Below are 25,103 nucleotides of genomic sequence, written 5' to 3'. Positions count from 1 at the left end.
CAAAGAAATTAAGAAAAATAGGAAAATATTTACCTGTTCTTTTTGTGGTTTTTGTGATTCTTTTTGGAAACTAAAGGGATGCCCCTCAATTAGAGAATGCTGAACAGATTGTGGTATATGATGGTGATGGATTACATAGGATGATTTCAAAAAGAACTGGAAAGACCTATGTGAAGTGATGCAAAGTAAAATAAGCAGAACCAAGAGAACATTATACACAGTAACTGCAATATTGTGGAAGAATCAAATGTGATAGACTTTGCTATTAACAGCAATACAATGATCTAGGACAGTTCTGAGGGACTTTTGAAAAAGAATGGTAGCCACCTTCAGAGAAAGAATTGTTGGAATAGAAATGAGGATGAAAACATGATTTATCATTTGTTGCTTGGCCAGATGATTTGGGGTTTTGTTTTTATGGGATTGTTCATCACTTGTAAGAAGGAATAATATGGTGATAAAAAATAAAAACAAAAACAAAAAATATCAATTTTTAAAAGAGGCATCATTATTTGCTTTACTGCTATACTTCAAGGACTTGGGACTTTTCCATCTGACTACAACTGCAATCTCCATTTGTGTTGTCTCCCCCATTAGAATGGGAATTTCTTGAAAACTGGAGCTGTCTCCCAGTTCTATTTGTGTCCCCAGGGCTTAGCACAGAACTTTGCACACAAAATTTAATAAATACTTTATTCATGCATGCATTCATTTCTTATGCACAGCATTCCACATCCTGCCTTTGTGCCTCTACTTTGACTGTCTCCTATATCTGCAGTATTCTGCCTTATATGTATGTGTGTAGGTGGTTCTTTCTCTTGATAGAATGTAAACTCCTTGAGGGCAGCAAAAATCTAACCTTTTATTTTTTTATCCTCAGAACCCAGCATAATGCCTGGTACATAGTAGAAACTAAATAAATGCTTACTGACTAATTGGTTGGTTGAAGTGGCCAACAACATCATTGACATAAGAGAGGTCTGGAAGAAAAGAAACACCATTGGGTTTATTCAGGGCTTTGAAGAAACTGTCATTAAGTCTATACTGATTAAAAAGAAAAGAGCTCAGTGAAAAAAATATATACATACATACATTCATATTATTACCCAAAAAGGCAATTTATATGGTTATCTTTATACTTGAGTACTGATATGCTATGGAAAGTTTTATTGGAAAATGAGTACTTGAATAGATTACCAAAGAGAGAAAAATGATAAAACATGGAGCACAAATCAATTTCAAATACTCAGCACATGTTATTGGAGTATTACCATGACTTCCTGGGGGAAAGTACCTGCCACAGGTAAACACACTGGAGCCATCCTGATCAGTATGATAAACTGAAGTATCTAGCTTATGCTGATAAACTACTCCTTGCAGTTAGAAGAGATAGGCTTGAAATGTACATTCTCTCATGTTAGCAGGCTGCTGCTTTAGATAGAACAAACAAAAATGACCAATCCCCAGATGCACAGAAAACTCTTGCTATTTAACGTGAAAAAATGTCCAAGGCAGTTTATATTGAATATAACAGGATTGGTTGGGGGTGTCAACTGGGTTCTCTTGCTGTCTCATCCACGGGAAAGGGTAGAAATAATTAAGCCACTTTTATCTCCTGGAGAGGGCTCAGGCATCCACAGGAATCTAATAAGATTTTGTATATATGTTTTATGTTTTGTTTTTTATTTTAAATAGTCACGAAAAGGCTAAGAAGGCTCTCCAGATCCTAGCACATGAGTCTGGATTATATATGCATGAAAGTGACTTGAATGTATAATTTTTCTCTCTACTTCTTAATTAGCAGATGTGAAAATGAAATATTATCTGAAATAAAACATGGGGGGATCTTTTTTTTCCAGTGGTACTCTGGCAAATTGTGTGTCATAGCTGGCCAGATTGTATAGGTCAATCAAATGTGAAAGTAAAAGCATTTTTAGGCACAAGAAATATGAAATTCAATTTAACAAATATTTTAAGTACCTACTGTGTGCAAAACATTGAGCTAGGCACAACGAGTTACAAAGTTTAGTTGATATATGATAGCTCCCTCATAGAGTAATAATAATAATAATAATACAATGAGGAGATATGACACATGTGCAGATGACTTTAGTAGTACACAAGTGCATTAGAGGAGGAACAAAATGATCTTTGGAACAATTCATAAGCAACGAAGGAGTTGGGGGGATGAGTAAGTTGAAAAGGAAGAGGGAATTCTGATCAGGAAAAAGTTCATTGAGAAAGTAACAGTTAAGTTGGAATTTAAAAGATGTATAAGAATTCAAGCAAAGACAGAAAGAAAACATTCTAGGAATAGGGAGTAGTATACTAGTGCAGAATCAGAGACACAAGACAGTGTATTTGGGGGGAAAGAGTATAATATAAGATAGGAAAAGAACAAGCATTAATTAAACACCTATTATGTGCCACACACATGAGACTAAGTAACACTAGGAAGTAGGTACTGTTGTTATCTCAGTTTTACATTTTAGGAAACCAAGGCAGATAAAGGTTATTTAACCTTAACCTGGGCCTTGCCCAGGGTCAAACAGCTAGTGAATTTTTGAGGCTAGATTTGAACTCAGGTCTTCCCAACTCCAGGCCCAGCACTCTACCCACTGCACCAGCTAGCTTTTATAGTTGGGAGTGTTAGAAAGTGAAGGCAAAGTAGTTCCAATGTCACTTAGGAGCTACTGAAGCAGGAGCTACTAAAGATATGTGAGCAAAGGAGCAACAAGACTAGGTCTTTCAAAAGACTAGTCTGACATGAGTAGAAAGGGGAGATTGGAAGAGGGCAAAGAGGACAAGGAGTAGAGAAATCCTCCTTAGGCTGTTACATTCATGAGATGAGAGTAAGGGTTTATTCTAGAAGAGGAGGAACAGTAAGACTTGGGGAAAAGAGGATGGATGGTATTGCAGAAGGTAGGAGTAAGATTAAATATGAGAAGTGAGGGAAATGAAGGAATAGAAGGAAATAGCAAGTTTTTTAATGAGACATATTGGGCAAAAATAGTAAAGTCTGAATGAGAAGCAGTTTTGAGGGGGGAGAAAGATAATCTCAGTTTTGAACAGAATGGTTTTGAAGGTTTAAAGAGATATGGAGATGTGGGTATGATATCAGCCCCAACTCTAATCTATCACTATTCATGCTACCTACAAATACACTCATTTCCCCATCCCTTAAAAAGTATTTTAGACTCTTATCATCTCCTCCAAATTAGAAGCATTCTACAGCTGAACAGAATGCCCATTAAGTGGTCAGTCTCAGCTTGAAAGTCTTAAGGGGGGGCGGGGGGGACTCATCTCTTAAGGCAGGAAAATTGCACTTTTAGACAGCTACCATTTGCCTCTTTTTAACTTCTTCCTAGTGATCCTGACTGCCCTCAGGGGGCAAATCTACAACTAGAGCAAGTCTACTACTTCTGCATGGCCACCCTTTAAATACAAAGCAAATGCAGAAAAAGCCTTTGACAAAATACAATCTCCATTTCTGTTGTTTTTTGTGGGGGGGGGGGGGTCAAGGCAGAATGCAAAACACTAGAAAGCATAGAAATAAACAAAGCTTTCCATAATGATAGATTATAACTATCTAAAACCAAAAGCAAGCATTTTCTGTAAGCTAGAAGCCTTCCCAGTAAGACTGGAGGGGAAGAAAGGATGTCTATTATCACTATTACTATTCAGTATTATACTAGAAATGCTAGCCATAGTAGTAAGACAAAAGTAATCAAAGGAGTAAGTTATAGGCAGTGAGGAAACAAAACTATCACTTTTTGCCATTGATATGATGGTTTACTTAGAGAAACCTAGAGAATCAAATAAAAAGTTAATCAAAACATTAACAGCTTCACTTGTACAAGAATATTCATAGCTGCGCTCTTTGTGGTGGCCAAAAATTGGAAAATGAGGGGATGCCCATCAATTGGGGAATGGCTGAGCAAATTGTGGTATATGTTGGTGATGGAATACTATTGTGCTAAAAGAAATAATAAAGTGGAGGAGTTCCATGGAGACTGGAACGACCTCTAGGAATTGATGCAGAGTGAAAGGAGCAGAACCAGGAGAACATTGTACAGAGACTGATACACTGTGGTACAATCAAATGTAATGGACTTCTCTACTAGTAGCAATGAAATGATCCAGGACAATTCTGAGGGACTCATGAGAAAGAATGCTATTCACATCCAGAGGAAAAAGTATGGGAGTAAAAACATTGAAGAAAAACAACTGCTTGATCACATGGATCAATGAGGATATGGCTGGGGATGTAGACTCTAAATGATCATCCTAGTGCAAAACATCAGCAATATGGAAATAGGTTCTGATCAAGGACACATGTAAAATCCAGTGGAATTGCTTGTTGGCTATGGGAAGGGGTGGAGAGAAGGGAGGAAGGGAAAGAATATGATTCTTGTAACCAAGGAATGAGGTTCTAAATTGACTAATTAAATAAATTTTTCAAAAAAAATTTTTTTTAAAAACATTAAACAGCTTCAGCAATGTTGCAGAATGTGAAATAAACCTACACAAATAATCCACATTTCTGTATGTTACCAACAAAACTCAGTAGGAAGAGATAGAGAAATTATATTTAAAATAACTATGGCTAAACATAGTTATTTCTTTCAACCAGTCTTCATATGCCAATAACTAAAGACCCTTGATCTTCTTGGTTGCCCTCTTTTGCACATGATACTGTTTATCAATGTGCATTTGAAACTGCCACCCAGCATTGAATACAATACTCCTGATGAGTTCTGTCAAGAGCAAACTATGATGGAATTGTCACCTCCCTATTCATAGAAACTACCGCTCTTACAGCAACCCAGATAAAATTAGCTTTTCTGACCACCACATTACCCATTGTTCTTACTTCCTTTCCATTTACTCTCATTTCAAACCCATGCAGTCTGGCTTTCAACCTCATCTTTCTCAACTAAAACTACTCTCTTCAAAGTTTCCTATGATCTCTTAATTGTAAATCTAATGACCATCTCTCAGTCCTCATTTTTCTTGATCTCAAGCATTTGACAACGCTGATCATCCTTTCCTCCCGGATATTTTTCTATTCTGGGTTTCTAAGACACTGCTCTCCCAGTTTTGTTCTTAACCTATCTAAACACTCCTTCATTGGATCATGTTCTGACCCTAATTGTGAGTAAGGTTCTGCCTTGGTCCCTCTTGTTTTCTCCCTGAACACTACTTTGCTTGGTGATCTCATCAACTCCCTGGGGTTTAATTATCATTTTTATGCAGACTATTACCAGCTCTTTCCAGCCCTTGTCTCACTCATGAGGTCCAGTTTTGCATCACCACCTACCTATCAGATATTTCAATTTGAGTGTTCTTCTGAACTTTCCTGCCAAGAGTGCCACCATCTTTCCAATGTCATAGATTCACAATGTTGGTTTTATCCTCAGCTCCCTCCCTCTCTCTCTCTCTGTCTCTCTCTCTTTCTCTCTCTCTCTCTCTCTCTCTCTCTCTCTCTCTCTCTCTCTCTCTCTCTCTCTCTCTCTCTGTCTCTCTCTCTCTCTCTCTGTCTCTGTCTCTCTCTCTGTCTCTCTCTCTCTTTCTCTCTCTCTCTCTCTCTCTCTCTCTCTCTCTGTCTCTCTCTCTCTCTCTCTCTCTGTCTCTGTCTCTCTCTCTGTCTCTCTCTCTCTGTCTCTCTCTCTCTCTCTCTCTCTCTCCCCCCATGATCTCCACTTTCACTATCTCTCTCCTCACCCTTTGCAGAGGCTTCTCCCTCCCTAGCTCTCCTCACAGCTATGAAATTGACCTCTTTAAGTGAAAGTCTGATGGTGACTCCCTATGGCATTTAAAACCAAATATAAAATTCTTGTTGGACATTTAAAAACCTTCCTAACCAACTTCTCCAGACTTCCATGCAATACCCTTTTATGCCCCCCAAGGATCCAGCCAGTCAGGCCTTCCTATTGTTCCTCACTTAGAAAATTCCATTTCCTGTTGCATTTGTTGTCTTTAAACCCTGGAAAGTGTTCCTGCCTCACCTCTTCCTCTCAGAATTCTTCCTGGCCTCCATCTGCTCCCCTTCCCCCATTCCATCTGCCACAGCCCTTCCTTCTAAAACTGCTTGTACTTATTTTGATAGGTGCTTGTATATTTATACATACATATCTCCTCAGATAGAATATGAGCTCTTTGAGGGCAAGGACTGTTTCATTTTTGTCTTCTCTCAATACCTAACACAGTGCCTAACACATTAGTGTTTACTGATTGATGGAGCTCAGAAGAAAGTCATGGTTCAGAAATATACATTTGGGAATCATCCAAGCAGAGATGGTAGTTGAAACAATGGGAATAAATAAGATTGCTTCAGTGTAGAAAGAAATGAGAAGCCCAGAGAAAGTGGAAAAGGACAGAGAAGCAGAGGAGCCTCTGAATGAGACAGGAAAAAGGAACAGTTAAGACTAGGAAAAGCATTAAAAGAGTAAAGTACCTTTAAGCAAAGGAGGAAATATCCAAAAGAAATTAGTGTCATTATTATCCAATGCTATGGATAAATCAAAGTAAATGAGGAATATGATTATGTGGTATGGAGAATTGGGAAGCTATCAGTGACTTCTGAGAAAGAAATTCTTACTGAAATTAGATTGTATGAGGTTGAAGTAGAGGCATTCAGAGGAGGCATTTTAGTTTTGTTTTTCCAAGAAGTAGAAGAAATCTGAGATTTATATAGTTCAAAAGGGTAGAACTGGAACCAACAAATGGCAGTTAGAAGGAAGCATGTTTAGGGTTATAACATAATACTTAGACTTTCTGACAATTTTGTTCTTCAACATTGAAACAAGTTCCTTCCGAACATAGTGAATGACTAACTGCTGCTCTCAGATGTTGTCAGAAGCATTCTTGCATGGTGCAGGGAGTTGGACTTGATCCCTTCTAAGTTCTCCTCCAACTCCCAAGATACTTTCAGAGTTGAAAGTCTTTACAACCATGTAAATATTGACCCCCTGTGAGGCCTGAAACATTCAGGGTTAACCTGGATAACATTGTGAACTTGCAGGTTTCCCTGGAGCCTGCAGAGGGCAGCAGCAGCCTAGCAAAGAACACCATTGGGCTGGAAAAACCCTGTGAGAAGAGTCCATTTCAAGAAGGTTTAAGTTTACACAAGTGCTGATGAAAGCATAGTCAGGATACAAGCCCCAAGAGTCCAGGGACTAAGTGGCTTTGGACCTGCTGGCAGCCCATTGCATTCAGAATCTGAAGACATCCTCCTGCCTAGAGGTGGTAGAAACATTTGTAAATTTTTTTTGTCCTTAAGTGCCTAAAAGAAATGGTAATTCAAGATGCAAGGCTAAAAAAAATACTTCCAACTTAAAAATAGTTCCTGGTTGAAAAATACTCTTACCAGTCTTCCTAATGTCCCTCACCCCAAAATGAATTGTTGCAAAGTATGTAAATGTTGAATTATGGAAATAATTTTTTTCATATTTGGACAAATACTTGGTCTTCATTTTTAAATGTGCAAAGATAAAACATTTCTAAAATCCATAAAGTATTCATATTTCAGCACCTAAGATGAGCTGCCTGTCATCATCATCATCATCATCTAATATTTATTGAATAGAGTAGATGTATGGTTTCATACCAGAAAGAGCAAAAGAAAAATGGGAATAGCATGTCTGACTTATGGGTAGATATCAGTGTATCAGTGAGAGGTAGGTATCTATTTTATAAAGATACGTCACAGTATAAATTTAAGTTGAAAGCTGGGATGAGAAATCCTATTTGTATTGGTCGACAAGGAAGCCGTCAGTGAAAATTACTTAGGAGAAACCAGGAAACAAGGTAGAATCATTGATTAGCATTTATTAAATTTTCCTGAATCTTTCTACACTTTGCAAAGAACTCTTGTGTTAACTGGGGAAAATTGGCAGTGGTTTTGGCTTTTGAAAACCTGAAAATCTGATGAGCAATTAGTGTTTGAGGGATCCCTTTAATAAAAGGCAGCAGGTAGTAACCAGAGGAGGAATTAATCTGATCACTGAGAAAGGGCTAACACATTAATATATATCACTCCTAAGAATTGGGAGGAAAATAACACACCAGCCTCCTCAAAACAGGATGAGAATTATGGCTCCGAGAGGAAAGACAAAATGATAATAAACAGCAGCTACAAAAAAAAGACACACGGATTGTGAATAAAGCTGTGTTGAATTCATACACACGACTACATTCTAAATTAGCCAGCTTCTCTCGGGGAAAAGATCCAGAGGCTATTGAAGATGGTTCAGTGAAGGTGCCCGCTTTGTGTGCAGTGGCAATCAAACAGGCTAATGGGATACACGATTGCAGAAAAGGAGAAGAAAAAATAATGCAGCTACTATGATAATGGATTTGCATAAATCAATAGTACATCTGCACCCTGTATGCCTCATTCAGCTTTGGGCACTTCCTTTCCAAAAGGGTGTCACATACCTGGGAAGGTTCAGGAAAGAAGAAATTCAATCACTTGGGTTCCCCTGGGAGTAGAAAGCCTTGGTTTGGGTCACTTACCAGGGGAGGGATAGAAGGAAGAGCTCAGAAAGAAGAGAAAGTGGGCAAAGTAATGAGTTTAGGGGTGGGAGGAAATAAATGCAGTAGTATACCAGGTTCTTCCTCCCTTGGGAGCCAGGCCCAGAAGTCAACTAAGGATTCAATTCAGAAATGTGGTAGCCACTGGCTACATATTTCAAAAGATATCCCCCACTCTCTTTGTAAGATGGACATATTGAAGTAAATGACAAGTGACTCCCTAGTTTCCTTGCAAAAAAAGGGAGCAGTCACGATATAAAGGCTCTGTTCCCCTCTCTGACTCTAGAGGCCAAGGGCTCAGGCAGTCTAAATTCACTAAGCAAGCTCCCCAAACTATAGGGGACTCCAACATATATCTGATGAGTTAAGTACAAGATTGGTCTGCCTAAAAAATGGGAGGAAGAAAAGAGAAATCTGTAGTGAAAACTGCTTGAATAGAATGAAATGTAATAAAAGGTTGTGCAAATTGATCTATAAATTGGAATGAAGAGGAGCCCAAAGTAGCATTGCTCTAGTAAAACCATATTCATCAGCTCAGTCTCAGTGTCTCTAGAGCTAAAGTTTCTTCTTACAAGTCCTGTGTAGATCAGACCCAACTCTTCTCTTAAATGTCAGTGAAAGGATATATAAGAAGCTACACTCTCAAAAAAAAAAATGAATTGCCACTGATGGAACCTTAACTTAGAACTAAGTGGTTTATCTTCCCTGGGTTCCTACTCCTATTTCAGCATTGATGTGGAGGCTACAGGAGTTCAAATACATCCACTATCCACTTTCTCCAGGGAGCTTCATTTCTGATGGTGGCACCACCACTATCCAATCTCCAGTGCTAGAAAATTTGAAGTCAGCGGAGTTTAAGTTCCCACTAAAATTCCATCTTTATTGGAAGCCTTTCCCAACCCTTAATTCTAGAACCTTACCTCGGTTAATTATTTCCTGCTTGTCCTGTATCTAGCGTGGTTGGTGTGTATATATATATATTTGCTTGCTTGTTATCTCTCCCATTGGACTGTAAGCAACTTGAGGATGGGGACAGACCATATCTTGTCTCTTTTTGAATCCCCAGCACTTAGCCAGGGCGCATGGCAGAGGCTTAATGTTAATTGACAGACTGATTTAGTCCTTCCTTCTCCTTCACTCACTGTATCCCAACTGTCATGTTCTGTCATTTCTTCCTTTTGATTCTGAGACGTCTCACTTTTTTCTCTTCTCACTAACCTGTTGCCATCACCTTAGACCTAGCTTTCTACAGCAGCTGGGTGTCCTACTCCCAGTCGGTCTCTCCAGTTTATGTACCTAGCCAATCTTATTTCTCACTAAGCTTCAGTACATATACTTCATCCCAATCAGATCGTTATCTGAGCCTTTCCTAATGCTCTGTGTACTGCCTCCAAGAATGCTCTTCTGTCTCTTCCCCATTGTCCAAATTCTACCTTTTCTTTGAGATTCCATCTTTTCCATAAAGACTTTTAAAATTATTTCACAAATTCTTTCCTTTGAATTCTTATCTACACTACACAGCTCATAACTGTTTTTACATGTTTTCTCATGTTTCACATTTTGTCTCTACAAGATGACAAACTACTTGAAGAGAAACATCTTCTGTATCTGTATCTCCATCAGTGCATGGCACAGTGGAATGTCTATTGATTGATGGATTGATTCTCCAGAGATTTAAGGAATATCATTTGAACCCATTTCCTAAGAGACAGTAGTACTTTAAGAGGAATGTTTTTTGCTTGCTATGACCCAGACACAGTTAATCTAGTCTTGTACCATTTACCACACATATAGAGGATCCCAAAAGTCTTAGTGCAGTTTTAAACTACTAAAGCTTAAATATATCCTCTCCCCAGGCATGGAACAGCCATTCTCCCCTTACTTATCCATCTTATCTTGCCTTTTTCTGCCTTCATGTCCCCCATGGCTGTCCCCCATGGAATGGAATAGAATGTAAAATCATTTGTTAATGCTTTATATGTACCAGACTGGGTACTAAGTGCTGAAGTGACAAATACAAGCATACAAGATGGGTCATATCCTAGAGGGGCTTTCATATATCATCAAAAGTCCAGGGTCCCGTGGCCTGAGCTTGGAGGACTAGCCTAACAATATGGGACAAAGCACAAGAGCCTGAAAATGTAAAGGTGCCTAGAACACATTTCTATCCATATTGAAAGCCTTCTTTTCTTTTAAGCCCCATCTCAATTGTGGCTTTTTTTTCCATCAACAAACATGTATTAAATGCCTACTGTGTACAAGGTACTCCAAAGCCTTCTGTCATCTGTACCCTATCCAGAAAAATGATCTCTTCCTCAACTTATCTTAAGAGCTCCTTATCTTTTTTCTTATCCTTAACACATTTTTACTTTGTAACATATTTCTTTGTCAGTTTCTTGAGAAGTGTATGTCTTATTTTTATTTTAATCCTCAGCACTTAACACCGTGCTCAGATTATAGTGTGTACATAATAAAAGTTTGTATGAACAGATGTGGATGCCAGGGATCATTTGGATAATTTGTTTAGTCCCCTATTTTTTTTACCTAGATCAGTGAAGAAAACCATACTCCTCCCATAAATGTTGGTCCAGGATATCAAGCAATATTCAATAGAAGCTCTACTTTGGATATGAACATCTTCCCCCCAGCACCCCTTTTAGGTCTGGGGGACACTTTGGTATGGGATGAACAAAATCAGGGCCACAGAAATGCACAGAAGAAATAACATTCCTTGCAAAGCCAAATACATTTATAAGCCTCTTTTATTTTAGGCATTAGATATGTTCTATAAAATGTTCATTTTATAAGTACTTATTAAGTATATACAACTAGAGGCAATATAATATAATGGAAAGAGTACTAGATTTGGAGGCAGAAGACCTAGGTTTATTTCATACACCTGTCTCTTGCTACCTTGCTAAGTTATTTAACCTTTATAAGCCTCATTTTCCCCAATTATAAAATGAGAAGATTGAACTAGAGACATATAAATTCCCTTCAAGTTCTAAATCCTTTGCCCTCCACGAAATAGGAATAAATAGCACAGGTCTAAGCCCTGCTTGGCAAAACAAAAACTTGAGACACAAGAAAATATTAAAAAGCAAAGTATGGAGTGTAATTCTGTTTCCAAATATATGGTACAGTGCCATAGAAGGCCTAGGCAGGGAGAAAGAATGAAAACCAGAGTTTTTGCATATTAATCAGTTTTCTAAAATTCATATTATGTTATCAGCGCACAAGGGAAATAGTCAACTTACAAAAAACCCTTTTGAACAATAAAAATCACCCTTTTTTAATGAATCCAGAACTTCTAGTGTGCTTAAAGTGGAGTTTGCCTGTGCTGCAGAGTCAGAATAGAATAGGCAAGTGGAAGATAATGTTCCAAAGGAAAGCCAAAAGATCAAGATCCAAAAGCCAGACAGGAAGAGCTACCTAAAGGAATGAAGAACCAAAGATGAGAGAGGTGCTGTTGAAGTCATCCTTCCCAGAGAGTAGTCTATGATCCTGTTAAATGGGAAAGGACTGGCAAAAGCAATCAAAAATGCAAATAGAGGCATCAGCCTTTGCAAAAATTAGGGATATTTCTTCCTCTGACAATAAGAAGAAATGAGGGGGGATGGGATGGTGATTACTCATATCTGCTGACAATTTTTGTTGGTGCTACCTTCATTGACATCTCTCAAATCAGTCTCCTTGTCATTCATACTACAACTATGGAGGTTTAAGCCCTCATCCCCTCTCATCTGAACTGTTGAAATAGCCTTCTAGCTACCAAACCTTCCCTACTCTGACCATGACATTCCCTGGCTCAGAAAGCACCCAGTTGGCTCTAAAATAAAATGCAAATTCTTCTTCTTGATGTCTCCAACCCCTTCAAATCTGACTTCAGCCAAATAGACTTACTTGCTATACCTCTTATGTTTTATTCCATCTCCCATCTCCAAGCCTTTGCCAGGCAGTCTCTCATGCTTAGTTGGCATGCTTCACTCCTTTATTTCTGCCAACTAGAATCTCTACTTTCAAGGTTCAGCTTAAGTACCATGTGTAAATTAAGTATTCCTATATAAATAAAGTCTTTCCTGGTTCCCCCAGTTGCCAGTGCGCCTCCCCCAAAATTACCTTGTGCTTTCTTTGTATGTATTTTGAATGTTCTTATGTCTATAAGGTGTTTTTTTCCCCCGAAGAATAAGTTCCTTGTGAGAAAAATTAATATTGAATTGTGTATTACTAGTAGTAATATATCAGTATGAAATCATTTCCCCTCTTAGCCTCCTACCTCCATCCCCTATCTGGGTTAATCTCTTTTGTCTTTTGATAAGATCTTAAAAGGATTAAAGGCAGGGCTCATCAGCCATCAAGAACTATGACTCATTTGAACATCCCTAAACCAGCCACTGCTGTGGTGTCAGCTTCTTTCTGATTTAGGCAATGCCCACCCTGTGATGAGGTAATGAGTGAGGAGTTGAGGTCACAGAGCCCCCTCCTCTTTCAAAATGTCCACCAATGGGGACTGTAAGAGGAGGGCTAAAAGTCAAGTTGTCAGACCAACCAGAAAAAGGACACAACTCCCTTTACAAGGGAGAGGACTGGGCGGGAGGGGGAAGCCTTTTTGAAGAAGGGGAGTAGGGAAAGATCCATTCTTTGTTAGTAGAATTACCTGCCTCCATTAATAAATGATGTTATTCTCAGAAAAATGGCCTTATTTTCTTTATTGGTTAAAACCCAGATGCTACATGTGGGAGCAGTAATTTTATTTTTGTCTTTCCCTAAAGCATAGCTATGGTGCTGGTGACACTGGACCTAGAATCAAAAAGACCTGAGTTCAGCTATGGCTAAGGGCTTTGTGGCAAGTCATTTAACTTCATTATGCCTCAGTTTCCTCAACTTCAAAATGGGAATAATAATAGACCTCCTTCCCAGCATTGTTGTGTAGATCTAATGAGATAATCATTGTAAATAGTTTAGCACAGTGACTGGTAATATAAGTTCTATATAAATAGGAATTATCAGTATTATTCTTGCTAATCACCACCTAGCTCATTAAATACTTATAGAAATGTATAATAGGACTCAACTGGAGGATTTCCTAGGTGCAGCCCAACTCTAAATCTGTGATCTTGTGATCCCTATAGAAGAAAGAGATAAATGATTTATAACATTAAGAAGGGAGGGTTACGATAATATTGAAGAGTAGAAAAATGTTTTATTTTTTTGAACATTTAATTTAATTAATGAAGAATATTTTTCCATGGTTACAAGATTCCGAGTTCTTTCCCAGCCCTGCCCAACCCCCTCAAAAATAGGGAATCATATCAAGTAAGAGAATAAAACAGAATGAGGGTCCCATTGATGAATTTCCTAGATTCTGTCAGTCTCTGTGTTCCTTATTCTCTGATCATGATAATAGCATGATCAGTGACAAGTTTTAGGAAGAGACTAGCCTTGGAGCCCTCATAAAGATGAACTGGTCGTTCTAATGCTCTTAGAGATCATCAGGGGCTTTTGAAAGCTTGCACTAATAATGTGAGGCTATGTTAGACCCACAGTGCCTCCCATCAAGTGTTTAAAGTTTCACATCTTATGTGAATTATCCTGTATATGTCTGTTTCCAGTTAGCAGGCCTTTCTGTAAATGGCCAGATCAGTCAGTCAGTAAGCATTTATTAAGGGCCTACTCTGCGCTAGGCACTGTACCAAGCACTGGACAAAAGACAGTTCCTGCCCTCTAGACAAATGCATAAAAACAAGCTACATATGAGAAAAATAGGAAATAATTAGCAGAGAAAAAGCACCAGAATTAAGAGGGATTAGGAAGGTACAAAATGAGATTTTAGTTGGGACTTGAAGGAAAGTCCAAAGGGAGAGCATTCCAGCATGGAGGGACAGTCAGAGAAAATGCCCAGAGCTGAGGGGAGTATTTTGTTTGTGGAACAGCCTGGAGGCCAGCATCACTGAATCCAATGGGTCTGGGAGGGTCAAAGGGAGACGAAAGGTAGGGGGAGTTGGAGCTAGATGTGAAGGGCTGAGAATGCCAAGCTGGATTTTTTGTCTTTGATCTTAGAGGTAAAGGAGAGCCACTGGAGTTCATTGTATAGGAGAGTGTGACATGTCAGGCCTGAGCTTTAGGAAAATCACTTTAATGGATGAATGAATGGAGGGTGGACTGGAGAGGGAAACTGCTTGAGACAGGCCAACCCAGCAAGCCAGCTGATAAAATAGTCCAGTCATGAAGTGGTGAGAGACTGGAGTATATTTGAGAGATGTTGCAGAGGTGAAATTGATAGGCCTTAGCAAAGGATTCTTTGGGGAATGAGAGATAGTGAAGACAAAGAATGGAGGGGGAGGGGGAGTTGCCCTCAACAGCCATAAGGAAATTTAGAATGGGGAGGGGGAGTTAAGATTTGGCTATGTTGAGTTTAAGCTATCTTCTAGACCTCCAGTAATGACTTGCATTCATGGAAGCTGGTGAGATCAAGTGAAGTACAATTATCTTCATTATTCTCAGATTCCATATCTGCACATTTGCTAAAATTTATGTGTGACCCCAAAATCAGTACTTGTCTCAGACATGTTTGAGTCGTCTGATGTCCATGTTCACAGCAGAGGTTGAACAAGGCAGTGCTCTGCCTTCTGGTTTCAGCTGTCATGCTGTAAACAAATGTCCTTTTTGCCATCTGTTCAGTGCCACCTTTTTCACATTCTTGTGCTGGTGATTTTACTATTTTAAATAGCCCCAAGTGGAAGCACCTCCTGTGCGCAGCCTTCTCAAGGAATTTTGATCTGGGATAATAGTGAATGTAGAAGGGTCAAGTAAGTGTTTTTGAGGATGGGAGAGACCCGAGCATGTTTGTAGGCAGTGGGGAAAGAGCCAGGAAGAGGCTAGCAGTAAGAGCCAGAGAGTGGATGATAGAGGGACAAAAAAAAAGCTTAGGGGTGTCTCTTTGTGTGGAGGTAGGAGTGACGGAGGACATATATAGTGGAGGTAGTGTCTGAGTGAAAAGAGAAGAAAGCTCTCAACTAAATCATTTAGGGCTTCACAACCAAAATGTCAATATATTTTGAAAGAAAACTGTTAGCGAATTAAATTACCTTTGACTTGAGCTAGTCAGAATAAACAAAGAACAACAATCCAAAAAAAAAATGAACCTGATAGAATAAGGTTTTAGAACTTTGAAAAATGCTACTGGAATAGTTCCTGCCCACTAGACCTGGGGTTTTGTCAAGGATTTGCAAATTCTCTCTGCTTAAATCTAGTTAAAACTGAAGGTTTTAAAATACAGATTGTAAGCCCTGAGAGAACCATGTCCGGTCAGAATCCTCTTTGTTACCTTCCAACAATGGGTTTTCCATCCATAATTGGTAGGCTGTAATGTCTTTCTCTGATGTGATGTCTTGTGGTGCCTGAGCTGGATGTATGGGGATTCTAACTTGCAGCCCAGAGCTTTTCCTGGGATACCAAGACAAGATTCTGTAGTTGGGCCAAAAGACAAGACTTGTTGATTTCACCTTTGAAACATCTCCCCAACACCCCCCCCCTCTTCTCGCCTGACACTGCCCCCTCTCATCACCTCTTACCTGGACTATTGCCCCATCACCTGCTGGTGGGTCTGCCTGCTTCAAGCCTCTCCCCTCTCCATTCCAACCAACATTAAAATGTCTTTTCAAAAGCACAAGGTCCCATCATTGTCACCCCCCAAAAAAACTCCTTTAGCTCCCTTTCACTTCCAGGATCAAATACAAAATCCTCTGTCAAACATTCAGAGCCCTTCATAATCTAGCGGCCTCCTACCTTTCCAGTACTCGGACTCACCAGCCTCCTGGCTGTTCCAAGAACAAGACATTCTATCTCTGAGGCCGCGGCATTTTCTCTGGCTGTTCCCCATGGCCTTGTGTATCTCCACCTATTGCCTTCTCTAACTTAAAAGTCCCAACTAAACCCATCTTCTGCAAGAAGCATTTCCCATCCCCTCTCAATTCTAGTGCCTTTCCTCTGCTAATCATTTTCTACTTATCTTGATCATGGATTGTTTAGACCTATTAGTCCGCATTCACTTCCCCACTTAGTCTGGGAGCTCCTTGAGGGCAGGGACTGTCTTTTATTTACTTTGTATCCCAACACTTAACATGATGCCTGGTACATTGTAGGTGCTTAATAAATGCCGATTGATTGATTATAGCTGACACTGATTGTCACAACCACTTCCCTTTTGAAACCTCATCCTAATCTGCTATGACCTCAGTCGCGTAGGTACAGGCCCTACATTTCATTCCTGAACTGGTGGGTCTCACTGCCTCCGGGAGGCCCTCAAACTCAGATCCATCCTCTACTCAGCTATCAAAGCAATCTTTCTAAATAGCATATCTGACCATCTAACTCTCCCACTCCCCACCACCACCACCACTACTCCTCACAAATGCTCAATTCCTTTAACTCCAAAGGCTCCTTTTAACTGCCAAGACAAATATAAATCCTTTGTTTGCATTTCAAAGCCCTTCATCACTGAACCCCTTTTCACCTTCCCAGACTTCCTAACACCTTATTCCCCCCCACATACTGCAATACAGACACTCCATGCCTAAGCTATCCTTTGAACTAAACACTGTCTCCAAACCCTGGGCATTTTTACTGGCTGTACCCTATATTCTCCTTTCTCAGCTTTGCCTCTTGGCTTCTCTGGCTTCTTCCAAGTCCCAGCTAAAATCCTATCTTCTTTGAGAATCTTTTCCTGAAATTCCTTTATGCTAATGCCTTCCCTCTATTGATTATCTCCAGCTTATCCTGAATATAGCTTGTTTATGCACAATTGCTTGCATGTTGACTGTCACATTAGATTGTGAACCCTTTGAAAGCAGAGACTGATTTTTTGTTCTCTTGGGATTTTTTTGCCACTTTTTACTTCTGTCTGTAGCATTTAGCACAATTCTTGGCATGTAGTATCCATTTGATAAATACAAGTTGACTGATTCCAACCTACTGTACTTGAAGAATATCTTTAGTCCCTAATTGGGCCTAGCATTGATTCTAGATCCTGGAAACAAAAGCATCTTGACATCTACATCTTGGATAACTGTAGACATCTCTGGTATAGATTCTAAGCAACGGAACCCTCCAGACCCAATCATTAAGAAAGATTGTGGGGGAAGGAGGAGGTAGTTCAGTGGATAGAGACTGAGAAGGAAAGTGCTGGGTTCAGATGTGGCCTCAGACACTTCCTGTGTGACCCTAGGCAAGTCCCTTCACCTACATTGCCTAGTCCTTACCACCCTTTTGCTTCGGAACCAATACCTGATATAGAGTCCAAGTTGGGAGGGCAAGGTTGGAAAGGAAGGGAGGGAGGGAAAGAGAGAGAGAGAGAGAGACCCTTCTTTCTATTCAAATGATATCTGCTGTCCACCTTCTTCCTCTCCCAAGGTCACTCTCTTTCCTGCCCCTACTTCTTTCATTCTGACATTTATCAGTTGTTTCTGTATGTATTTTTCTCTTCTCCCCAATCAATAAGCTCCTTGAACAGGAATTCTGTAGTATCTTTACAGCTCAACTTCCTGACACATAGCAGTTGCTTAATAAATGTTAGCTGAATCTATTGAATTCTACAACAGTGAAGGCTTCAACCGGAAAATTGTCAGAAAGGACAACATATTGGCATCATTATCTTTAAGGAAAGAAGGAAGTTAGCTCTTAGAGGGTCTGGGGACAAAAATGGAGACTGGAAAAACTGAAAAAGAGAGCAGGATAGAAGCTCCCTTGGGCACAGCTAATTTTTTATGAAAGATTTTAAAATTTTTGAGTTCTAAAAGAATAAGATTTAAGTTGGAGCAAGAATGTGGGGGAGACAGATGTTGGAAGAAAAGAAAGGAACTTCTATTTTAAATATATTATATAATTTGATAATGTATTTGTCTGCTCCCCGCCCCTAAAATTTATTCTAAAGTAGAAGGGGCTGTGTGGGTGGGACATGTGGAAAGGGACTTTTAATTCCTCAGAAACAAAATCTGAGAAAATCAAAGGCCAAAGTATTAAGCACCAGCTATATTTGCAGGTGGCCTGGGCTTCTCACTAAGAGAAAACTTATGTGTGCCAGTTGTACCACCTGTTGTTCTCTCAGGCATCCAGGCTCAAAACCAGAGAATCTTCTTTGACTCATCCCTCTCCTCTTTCCCCTGTGATGTCAATAAGTTCCATTCTTTTTTTTTTAACTCTTACCTTCTGCCTTAGAACCAATAGTAAGTATCAGTTCTAAGGCAGAAGAATGGTAAGGGGTAGGCTATGGAGTTAAGTGACTTGCCCAGGGTCATGCACTAGGAAGTGTCTGCAGTCAGATTGGAACCCAGGATCTCCCATCTCCAATCCACTGATCCACCTAGCTGTCCCTGCCCCATTCCTTTTTCCTTTGAAATGTCTGTTATTTATCCCCTTCCACATTTCCCTCTGCCTAGCATCCTAGGCCAGGACCACATTGTTCCTGGCTAACTACAGCAGCCTCTTAGCCTCATCTGAAGTCTCTTCCTCCTCTAATCTGTTTTGTACACAGCTGCCAGATTAATCTTCCTAGAATGTTACTTTTATCATGCTCATAACCTTCTCAAAATAAAAACCTCCCTGGCAGCCTCCCACCATGTTATCTCGGACCAACTACTGCGTCCATCCAGCTTCCTGCTTGCATTTGTCTTGTTCCCCTGCCAGGTATGCCCCTTTTCTCTTGTCCAGGCCCTCCTCATCCTTCACCGGGTCGAGAGCCCTCTCCTCTGTGAAGCAAGCCTTCCCCTCCTGCTCTAGCCTTATCAGTCTTCCTATCCTCTGAGCTCCTGTAATCGTCCGTTCCATGCATCTGGAGGTTTTCTGTGTTGTTTCTGTTTCATGTATGTTGGTCTTATCTCCCAGACAATATCTTTGAAATCAGAAGTGTCCCCACAGAGTCCACCCCAGGCCTGAGATGAGCAAACTGAGGCCTGAGAGGGAAATGACTCCGCTCTGATGACAGAGAGAGCAGAGCCAGAGTTAGACCCCAGATCTCAAGACCCCCAAGGGCCAAGGGCCTGCCACCCACACATGCACATGACTGCCGAAATAGAGAGGGTCACGGGGGTGTCACTAGCCTCATCATTTCAGGGGCTGCCCGTGCCCTCTGTGCTCAAGATTTGGGGCAACTCAGCACAATTCAGGGCATCCCTTCAGAACATGTACAATACAGGAACACACAGATCATGTCTGGGAAGCTAGCCCCGAGCCTCCAGAGGCCCGCCTGAACGCCGTCGGCCACAAAGAAGTTTTACCACACAATACACACAAAAAGTCGGGTACCTGAAGAATTAACAGCCCCCCTCAACCCTGGCCTGAAGAGCCGGAGAATAAGAGCCCCCCTCAACCCTGGCCTGAAGAGCCGGAGAATAAGAGCCCCCCTCAACCCTGGCCTGAAGAGCCGGAGAATAAGAGCCCCCCTCAACCCTGGCCTGAAGAGCCGGAGAATAAGAGCCCCCCTCAACCCTGGCCTGAAGAGCCGGAGAATAAGAGCCCCCCTCAACCCTGGCCTGAAGAGCCAGAGAATAAGAGCCCCCCTCAACCCTGGCCTGAAGAGCCGGCTCCCAATTGCTTAGACAGTAGAAGGTGGGTTCTTGCCCTTCCCAGGGCTGTTAGCGGCAGCTCCTGCCCCCTTAATCCCACAGCTTCATCTCTGACCCTGCTCATCATTAAGGGCGCCTGCCCAGGAATGGAGGGAGGCAGGCAGCTTCGCCCTCTCCCAGGGCAGTCCTGGCTCTCTTGGACCAAAGGGGTTTGTCATAGATGATAGAGGCCGTTGACACTGCTTTCAGCGTGCCTGAACTGCCCTCGTGAGAGGCACTGGCTGTCCTGTGTTGTTTCTTCAGCCGTCTTACTTTCTTTGCTTTGGCCTTAGGGGGAGATCAGGCACGGGGCGTCCTAGAGCGTTTGGAGGCCTGCTCTGGGCTCTGGGTTGGGGCCGGTCTATTTCAATGTCCCCAACCTCAAGCTGTAAAAGCCTAAAAGCCCAGAACAAAGGAGATTCAGGATTTTAGACCAAAAGGAAGGAAACGTTGAGGCAAAGCTCAGAACTGCCTGAATCTTACGAAAAGAGCTAATTAGTTCAGGGTGGTGTCCGACCAACTTGAAGCGTTTTGAACCTGAAGGGTGTCCGCGACTCCCTGCGCTCTCCTGGCAAGGCGCTGAGTCTGCCCCTCTGGCTGCCACTCACCCGCTTCTTCCCCTCTGTCTCCTCTCCTCCCAGGTATTCCACTGTGTGCACTTCGAATGTCCAGAGCAGAGCAGCACCCACAAGGAGGAGAGCACGGAGGAAACCCCAGCACCAGCAGGTGGGGCAGCCGTCGGGGCAGCAGTAGGGGCAGCAGCAGCAGCAGCGGGGACCGGAGCAGGAGCGGGAGCGGGAGCTGGAGCAGCCGCTGGAGCTGGAGCAGCCGCTGGAGCTGGAGCAGCAGCTGGAGCTGGAGCAGCAGCTGGAGCAGGAGAAGAGAGCCCCAGGGGGCAGCAGCTGGTCCCTTTCTCACTTCGACCCTCCAGCAACAACTCTAACCAGTCCCTCCCAGGACCCACTTCTCGATCATCTGTTCAACCCCAATAAAAGGAGGAAAAGGGGAGGAGGATGCAGTGACTTGGTTTGGGCCCAAATGACACTAGGAAGTCCTTGTCCTTGTTGGGCAGGAATGATTGTATGACTTTTTCCCTATTGCTGCTGTTTCCAAAGGGGAGCAGGCCTGCCTGGAAAAAATGGAAAAAGAGCAGGCTTTCTCCCAAGGACAGAAAGGGGGCTGCTTCGCTTGCCTCAATTTGTTCAAATCAGACCCGTCTCCAGGGGGAGAAAATGGGTCTTCAATCTTCATCAAGTCCACCATTAACACCCTACCTCTCTAATCTAACCCAGGCAAAGGGAACGGAAGGAAATAATAGGCAGACCCGTGTTGGAATACAGAAATGGCATATGAACACTAGACTGGGAAGAGAATACATCAGACATTTATTACCTGGAGGCACCCTTTAGGAAATGGGTTTTTGGTGGGAGTGTTTATTTTTATGGAACACATTGCCCTGGCAACTAAATGATTTTTATTTCTTTTAGTTATTCTCAATTTGCTGAATCATAGGTGTTCCAGATCTCTTTGAAAAGCTCAGATGGTAATTTTTTTTCCAAGTCCCTTTTGAGGCAGTAATTCCCCTCCCTTATTTCTGAACAGTTATGCATGGGGTAGAGTAGGAAAATATCAAGCATGTCTTTGAAACGAGGCCCAGACGGAGCTGATTGCAGCACCTGGCCTGACAAGGAGAAGCCTTCAAGGAGGTCTAACAAAATATACAATGAGGAAGTCAGTCTTTGGACACCATAGTTAATAATCACTTGAATTGCAGAGTTATTAACCTGTCATTCCTGAAATGTATCTGGAGCAACCAGAAGCTTTTTTTTCAACTTTGGGATTCTGGCACATAAACAGCCACAGCGCCTGTTAATTTACTGGAAAATATACATGTGTGTATATCTCTATCTATAGCTGTAGGTAGATGTATGTAGATATGTATTCTGCTCTGTTTGGTTGAAGTTTCCGCAGGAATCCTTACAGGTGCAGGGCTTCCTGTCTTTGTCCACATTCCTGCTAATGATGGGCACCAGGAATACAAAACTGGGAATTTGAAATTAAGGTCTGTTTTTTTTTAAGGGAGTTTTTGTGGCCTACAATACTCAACTGGGGATTTTAAAAGACTGTTATCAGAAGCTTTCTTCCTAATCTTCATAAAAAATGATCTCATTTGACTATTGTAGCCTGATCTGCCTTGGTCTTGTCTCTTACTTGGCAATTCCCCCTTCAGCATTAACTATCCTTTATAACTTGATCAGATTATTGTCTGCTTTTTGTTTAAATTGAGAGCTTCCTGCCATCTTCACGGTCATAATCACTTCTCTCTCCAGCCCCAAGTGCTGTTCACTGAGAACTCCAAGTCTGCTCTGGGGGGGGGGCTGGGAATAGGGGGAAGAGGGTGAGGGCTAAAGAGAGGGAAGTTAGTGCTTTCAGGAAAGCTTAAGAAAACCTGCTGTCTCGTAAAGTATTGGATTCAGGAGACATCAGCGAGGACCCAGCTCAGAAAAAAAAAGTGGGGTTTGCTTTGGTTTGAGTATTTTTCTCTTTCTGGAATCTGGAAAACATATTGCTTGGAATATAGAAAGATCCAACAGGTCAGCTAATTAAATGTGCTTTTTCTTCTGATTTAGTTTCATGTTGAGTGATATATCAATTCTGAAATAGTAGAATAGCATCAAACTACATCTTAAATGGAAAGGTTTTCCTTTTCTTTGAACACAGGTCAACACAGAGCAGAGAGATGCCAAGGCAAGAAGAGGTAGCATGGAGGGAGAGGAGGAGGAGGAGCAAAGGTATGAGAGGCTTGAAAGCAGGTCAGAAATTGGCCTGCAAAGTTGACTTCCAGACACCTAGCTGGGTCACTGCAAGTAGGGAGCTGATCCTCTTCAGCCCACTCTCTTTCCCCCAGGATCTGTGGTCTTCACTCTGCCCATTTTCCCACTCTTTGAATCATAGGCATTCTCACGTCGATAGTGTTATTCAATACGATGAATCTCCTTAACAAGTTATTTTGCCTGGTCCTCCCTGGAGGGGGTGACAGTCTTCTGGGATTTGGATGCAACCCCCAGTTGCCAATTAACGTGAAGAATTCCTGTCTGCTCAGCACTTTACTGGGCTTCAGATAGCCCGGGCCTCACAGAGCCAAGCTCCTGGATGGGGAAACCAAATTAGCCAGTTTAGGCATCTTATAGGTTGGAATTAAGAATTTCTGAAATTGCTGAGGCAAAAGTTTCATTCTGAACATTAAAGCAACCTTTATAGGGATGAGTACCTAGCTTTGGGCATCTCCCTTGTTCCTCCCTCTCGGGAAAGATGGGAAATAAAGCTAGGAGAAGAAAGGGTCACGGTCCCCCTCCCCCCACAGCACCCCCTCAGCACAACTTCCCAGCCGCACTCACCTGCCCTTCCTTAGCATTACTGACTATTTGTGGGAGAAGTTTCCGGCTACCTATGAAAATGTCCAAATTCAAAATAGAACCTTCTGAACCAGGAGTCAGCCACTGCAGCCGTCTCCCCTTGGGGTGCTGGTCCTGCCCCGCACGCTGACGTTTCACTGGACTCTAGAGAAGCCATCCAGAGGATGGAGAGAGCCCGGGTGTCCTCCCTCGCCCCCTCCCCGGCTCGTTGCAGTGGCTAGAACAGCAGGTACTTAGCTAATGCGGACTACCCAGATGTGAAAAAGGAAGGGACCCAATTCCCCTCCGTGGATGCTCATCCATCCTTGGGGGCACGAGAAGGGCAGCGTCAGACCCAGCCCTGGAGACGAGTGACCAGCCTTCTGTTTAGAGAGGCCTAGAGAAATGTCAGTGAGCCCCCCAGGGCCAGAAGCCACCTTGGAGGAGAACTCAAAGAGCACCATTTCCAAATGCATTATCCTGAGAATGCCCAGCGCCCAGAAAAGCGCCTCAGGAATGAATTGGCCAATGCTGACCCTCCCATGGTCTGTGCCCATAATGCTCCAGAGGCAGTAAGAAGGATCCCGGCCCAGGACCCACTCCAGCCTGGCCCACAGAAGCTGTGAACTCCAACAGGGAGCCCAGAGAATGCGGGAGGGAGGGAGGGCCTGGGATGTTTTCGGAGGCAGCACTCTAAAAGATTGTCCACAGCGGGGGCCAATCAGAAAAGCACAGAGCGAGGGGGGTTTGGTGCCTTAGCTGGGCAGCAGGCAAGGAGGAGGAAGAGGGTGGCAAGGTCAGGACATGGAATCAGTAAGGGGAAACCGAGGCTGACCCTGCTGTAAAGGGGAGCCGGCATGAGACATCCACTTCCTGGAAGGAAGGAACGGTTGAAACACTGCGGGGCTTTGAGAGAGGCACGAGACAGGCCTGGGAGAAGGTGTGTGTGCAGGCCCCAGTGCCAGCGGCTGTCGGGACGTCCTGGGCCCTTTGCAGGTCTCGGAGCTGGGAACAATTTCATTTGAGGGACGCTGGTTTACCCATAAGTGGAGGGAAGTTTGTGCCTGGCACGTCAAACTTAAAAATAGCAATAATCACCCAGTCTTTTATCTGCCCTTTCTGCCAGCCCTGCCCCTCCCTCCTCCCCCTTTATGCACTGATTCATTTCCTTCATCTGAATTTTTGCTCAAACCATTATGGTATGGTATGTGGAATCCCATCTATTTCTCTTAACAATGTCACTCCCTGCTCTCCCCAGCTCCCTCAATTAAAGGAACTGCTGATCCCTAACAGATTGTGTCTTATTCCTTGGAAATTGGGGGAAGGGTAGATTATTTTCAGTGAATGATGCGACTGCAAAAATTAGGGTTTTTATCCAAACTGTTGTCTTTACAGTCGTTTCCCACACACTCCACAGATTGCCTTCCATTGTGACAAAGAAAAACAAGCAAAAATAACAAAGAACCAACCGACCCTGTGTGCACACACGATGTTCCACCCTCATTTCTCTGCCCCACGAAAGGGAGGCTGCGTTATCTCTTCTCAGACCAGCTTCCTTTTAGTGATTGTTTTG

At 42.2% G+C, this 25,103-nt stretch overlaps 1 protein-coding gene across 8 annotated transcripts in view; it reads left to right on the top strand.

The window, feature by feature from the left end:
- The window catches only part of BTBD9 (BTB domain containing 9), a 550,633-nt gene extending 525,813 nt beyond the window's left edge, over positions 1 to 24,820 (top strand). For all 8 annotated transcript variants that reach the window (XM_056818165.1, XM_056818162.1, XM_056818164.1 and 5 more), the window contains one exon: positions 20,777 to 24,820. In XM_056818165.1, the coding sequence (XP_056674143.1) occupies positions 20,777 to 21,127 (351 nt within the window). In that variant the 3' untranslated portion in view covers positions 21,128 to 24,820. The remainder of the gene's footprint in view (positions 1 to 20,776) is intronic.
- The last annotated feature ends 283 nt before the right edge of the window (positions 24,821 to 25,103 follow it).

Source organism: Monodelphis domestica, chromosome 2, assembly GCF_027887165.1.
Source record: "Monodelphis domestica isolate mMonDom1 chromosome 2, mMonDom1.pri, whole genome shotgun sequence".
NCBI classification, from domain to species: Eukaryota; Metazoa; Chordata; class Mammalia; order Didelphimorphia; family Didelphidae; genus Monodelphis; species Monodelphis domestica.
Note: the sequence above shows the minus strand (reverse complement) of the source record. Positions and strands in the feature narration are given on the sequence as shown.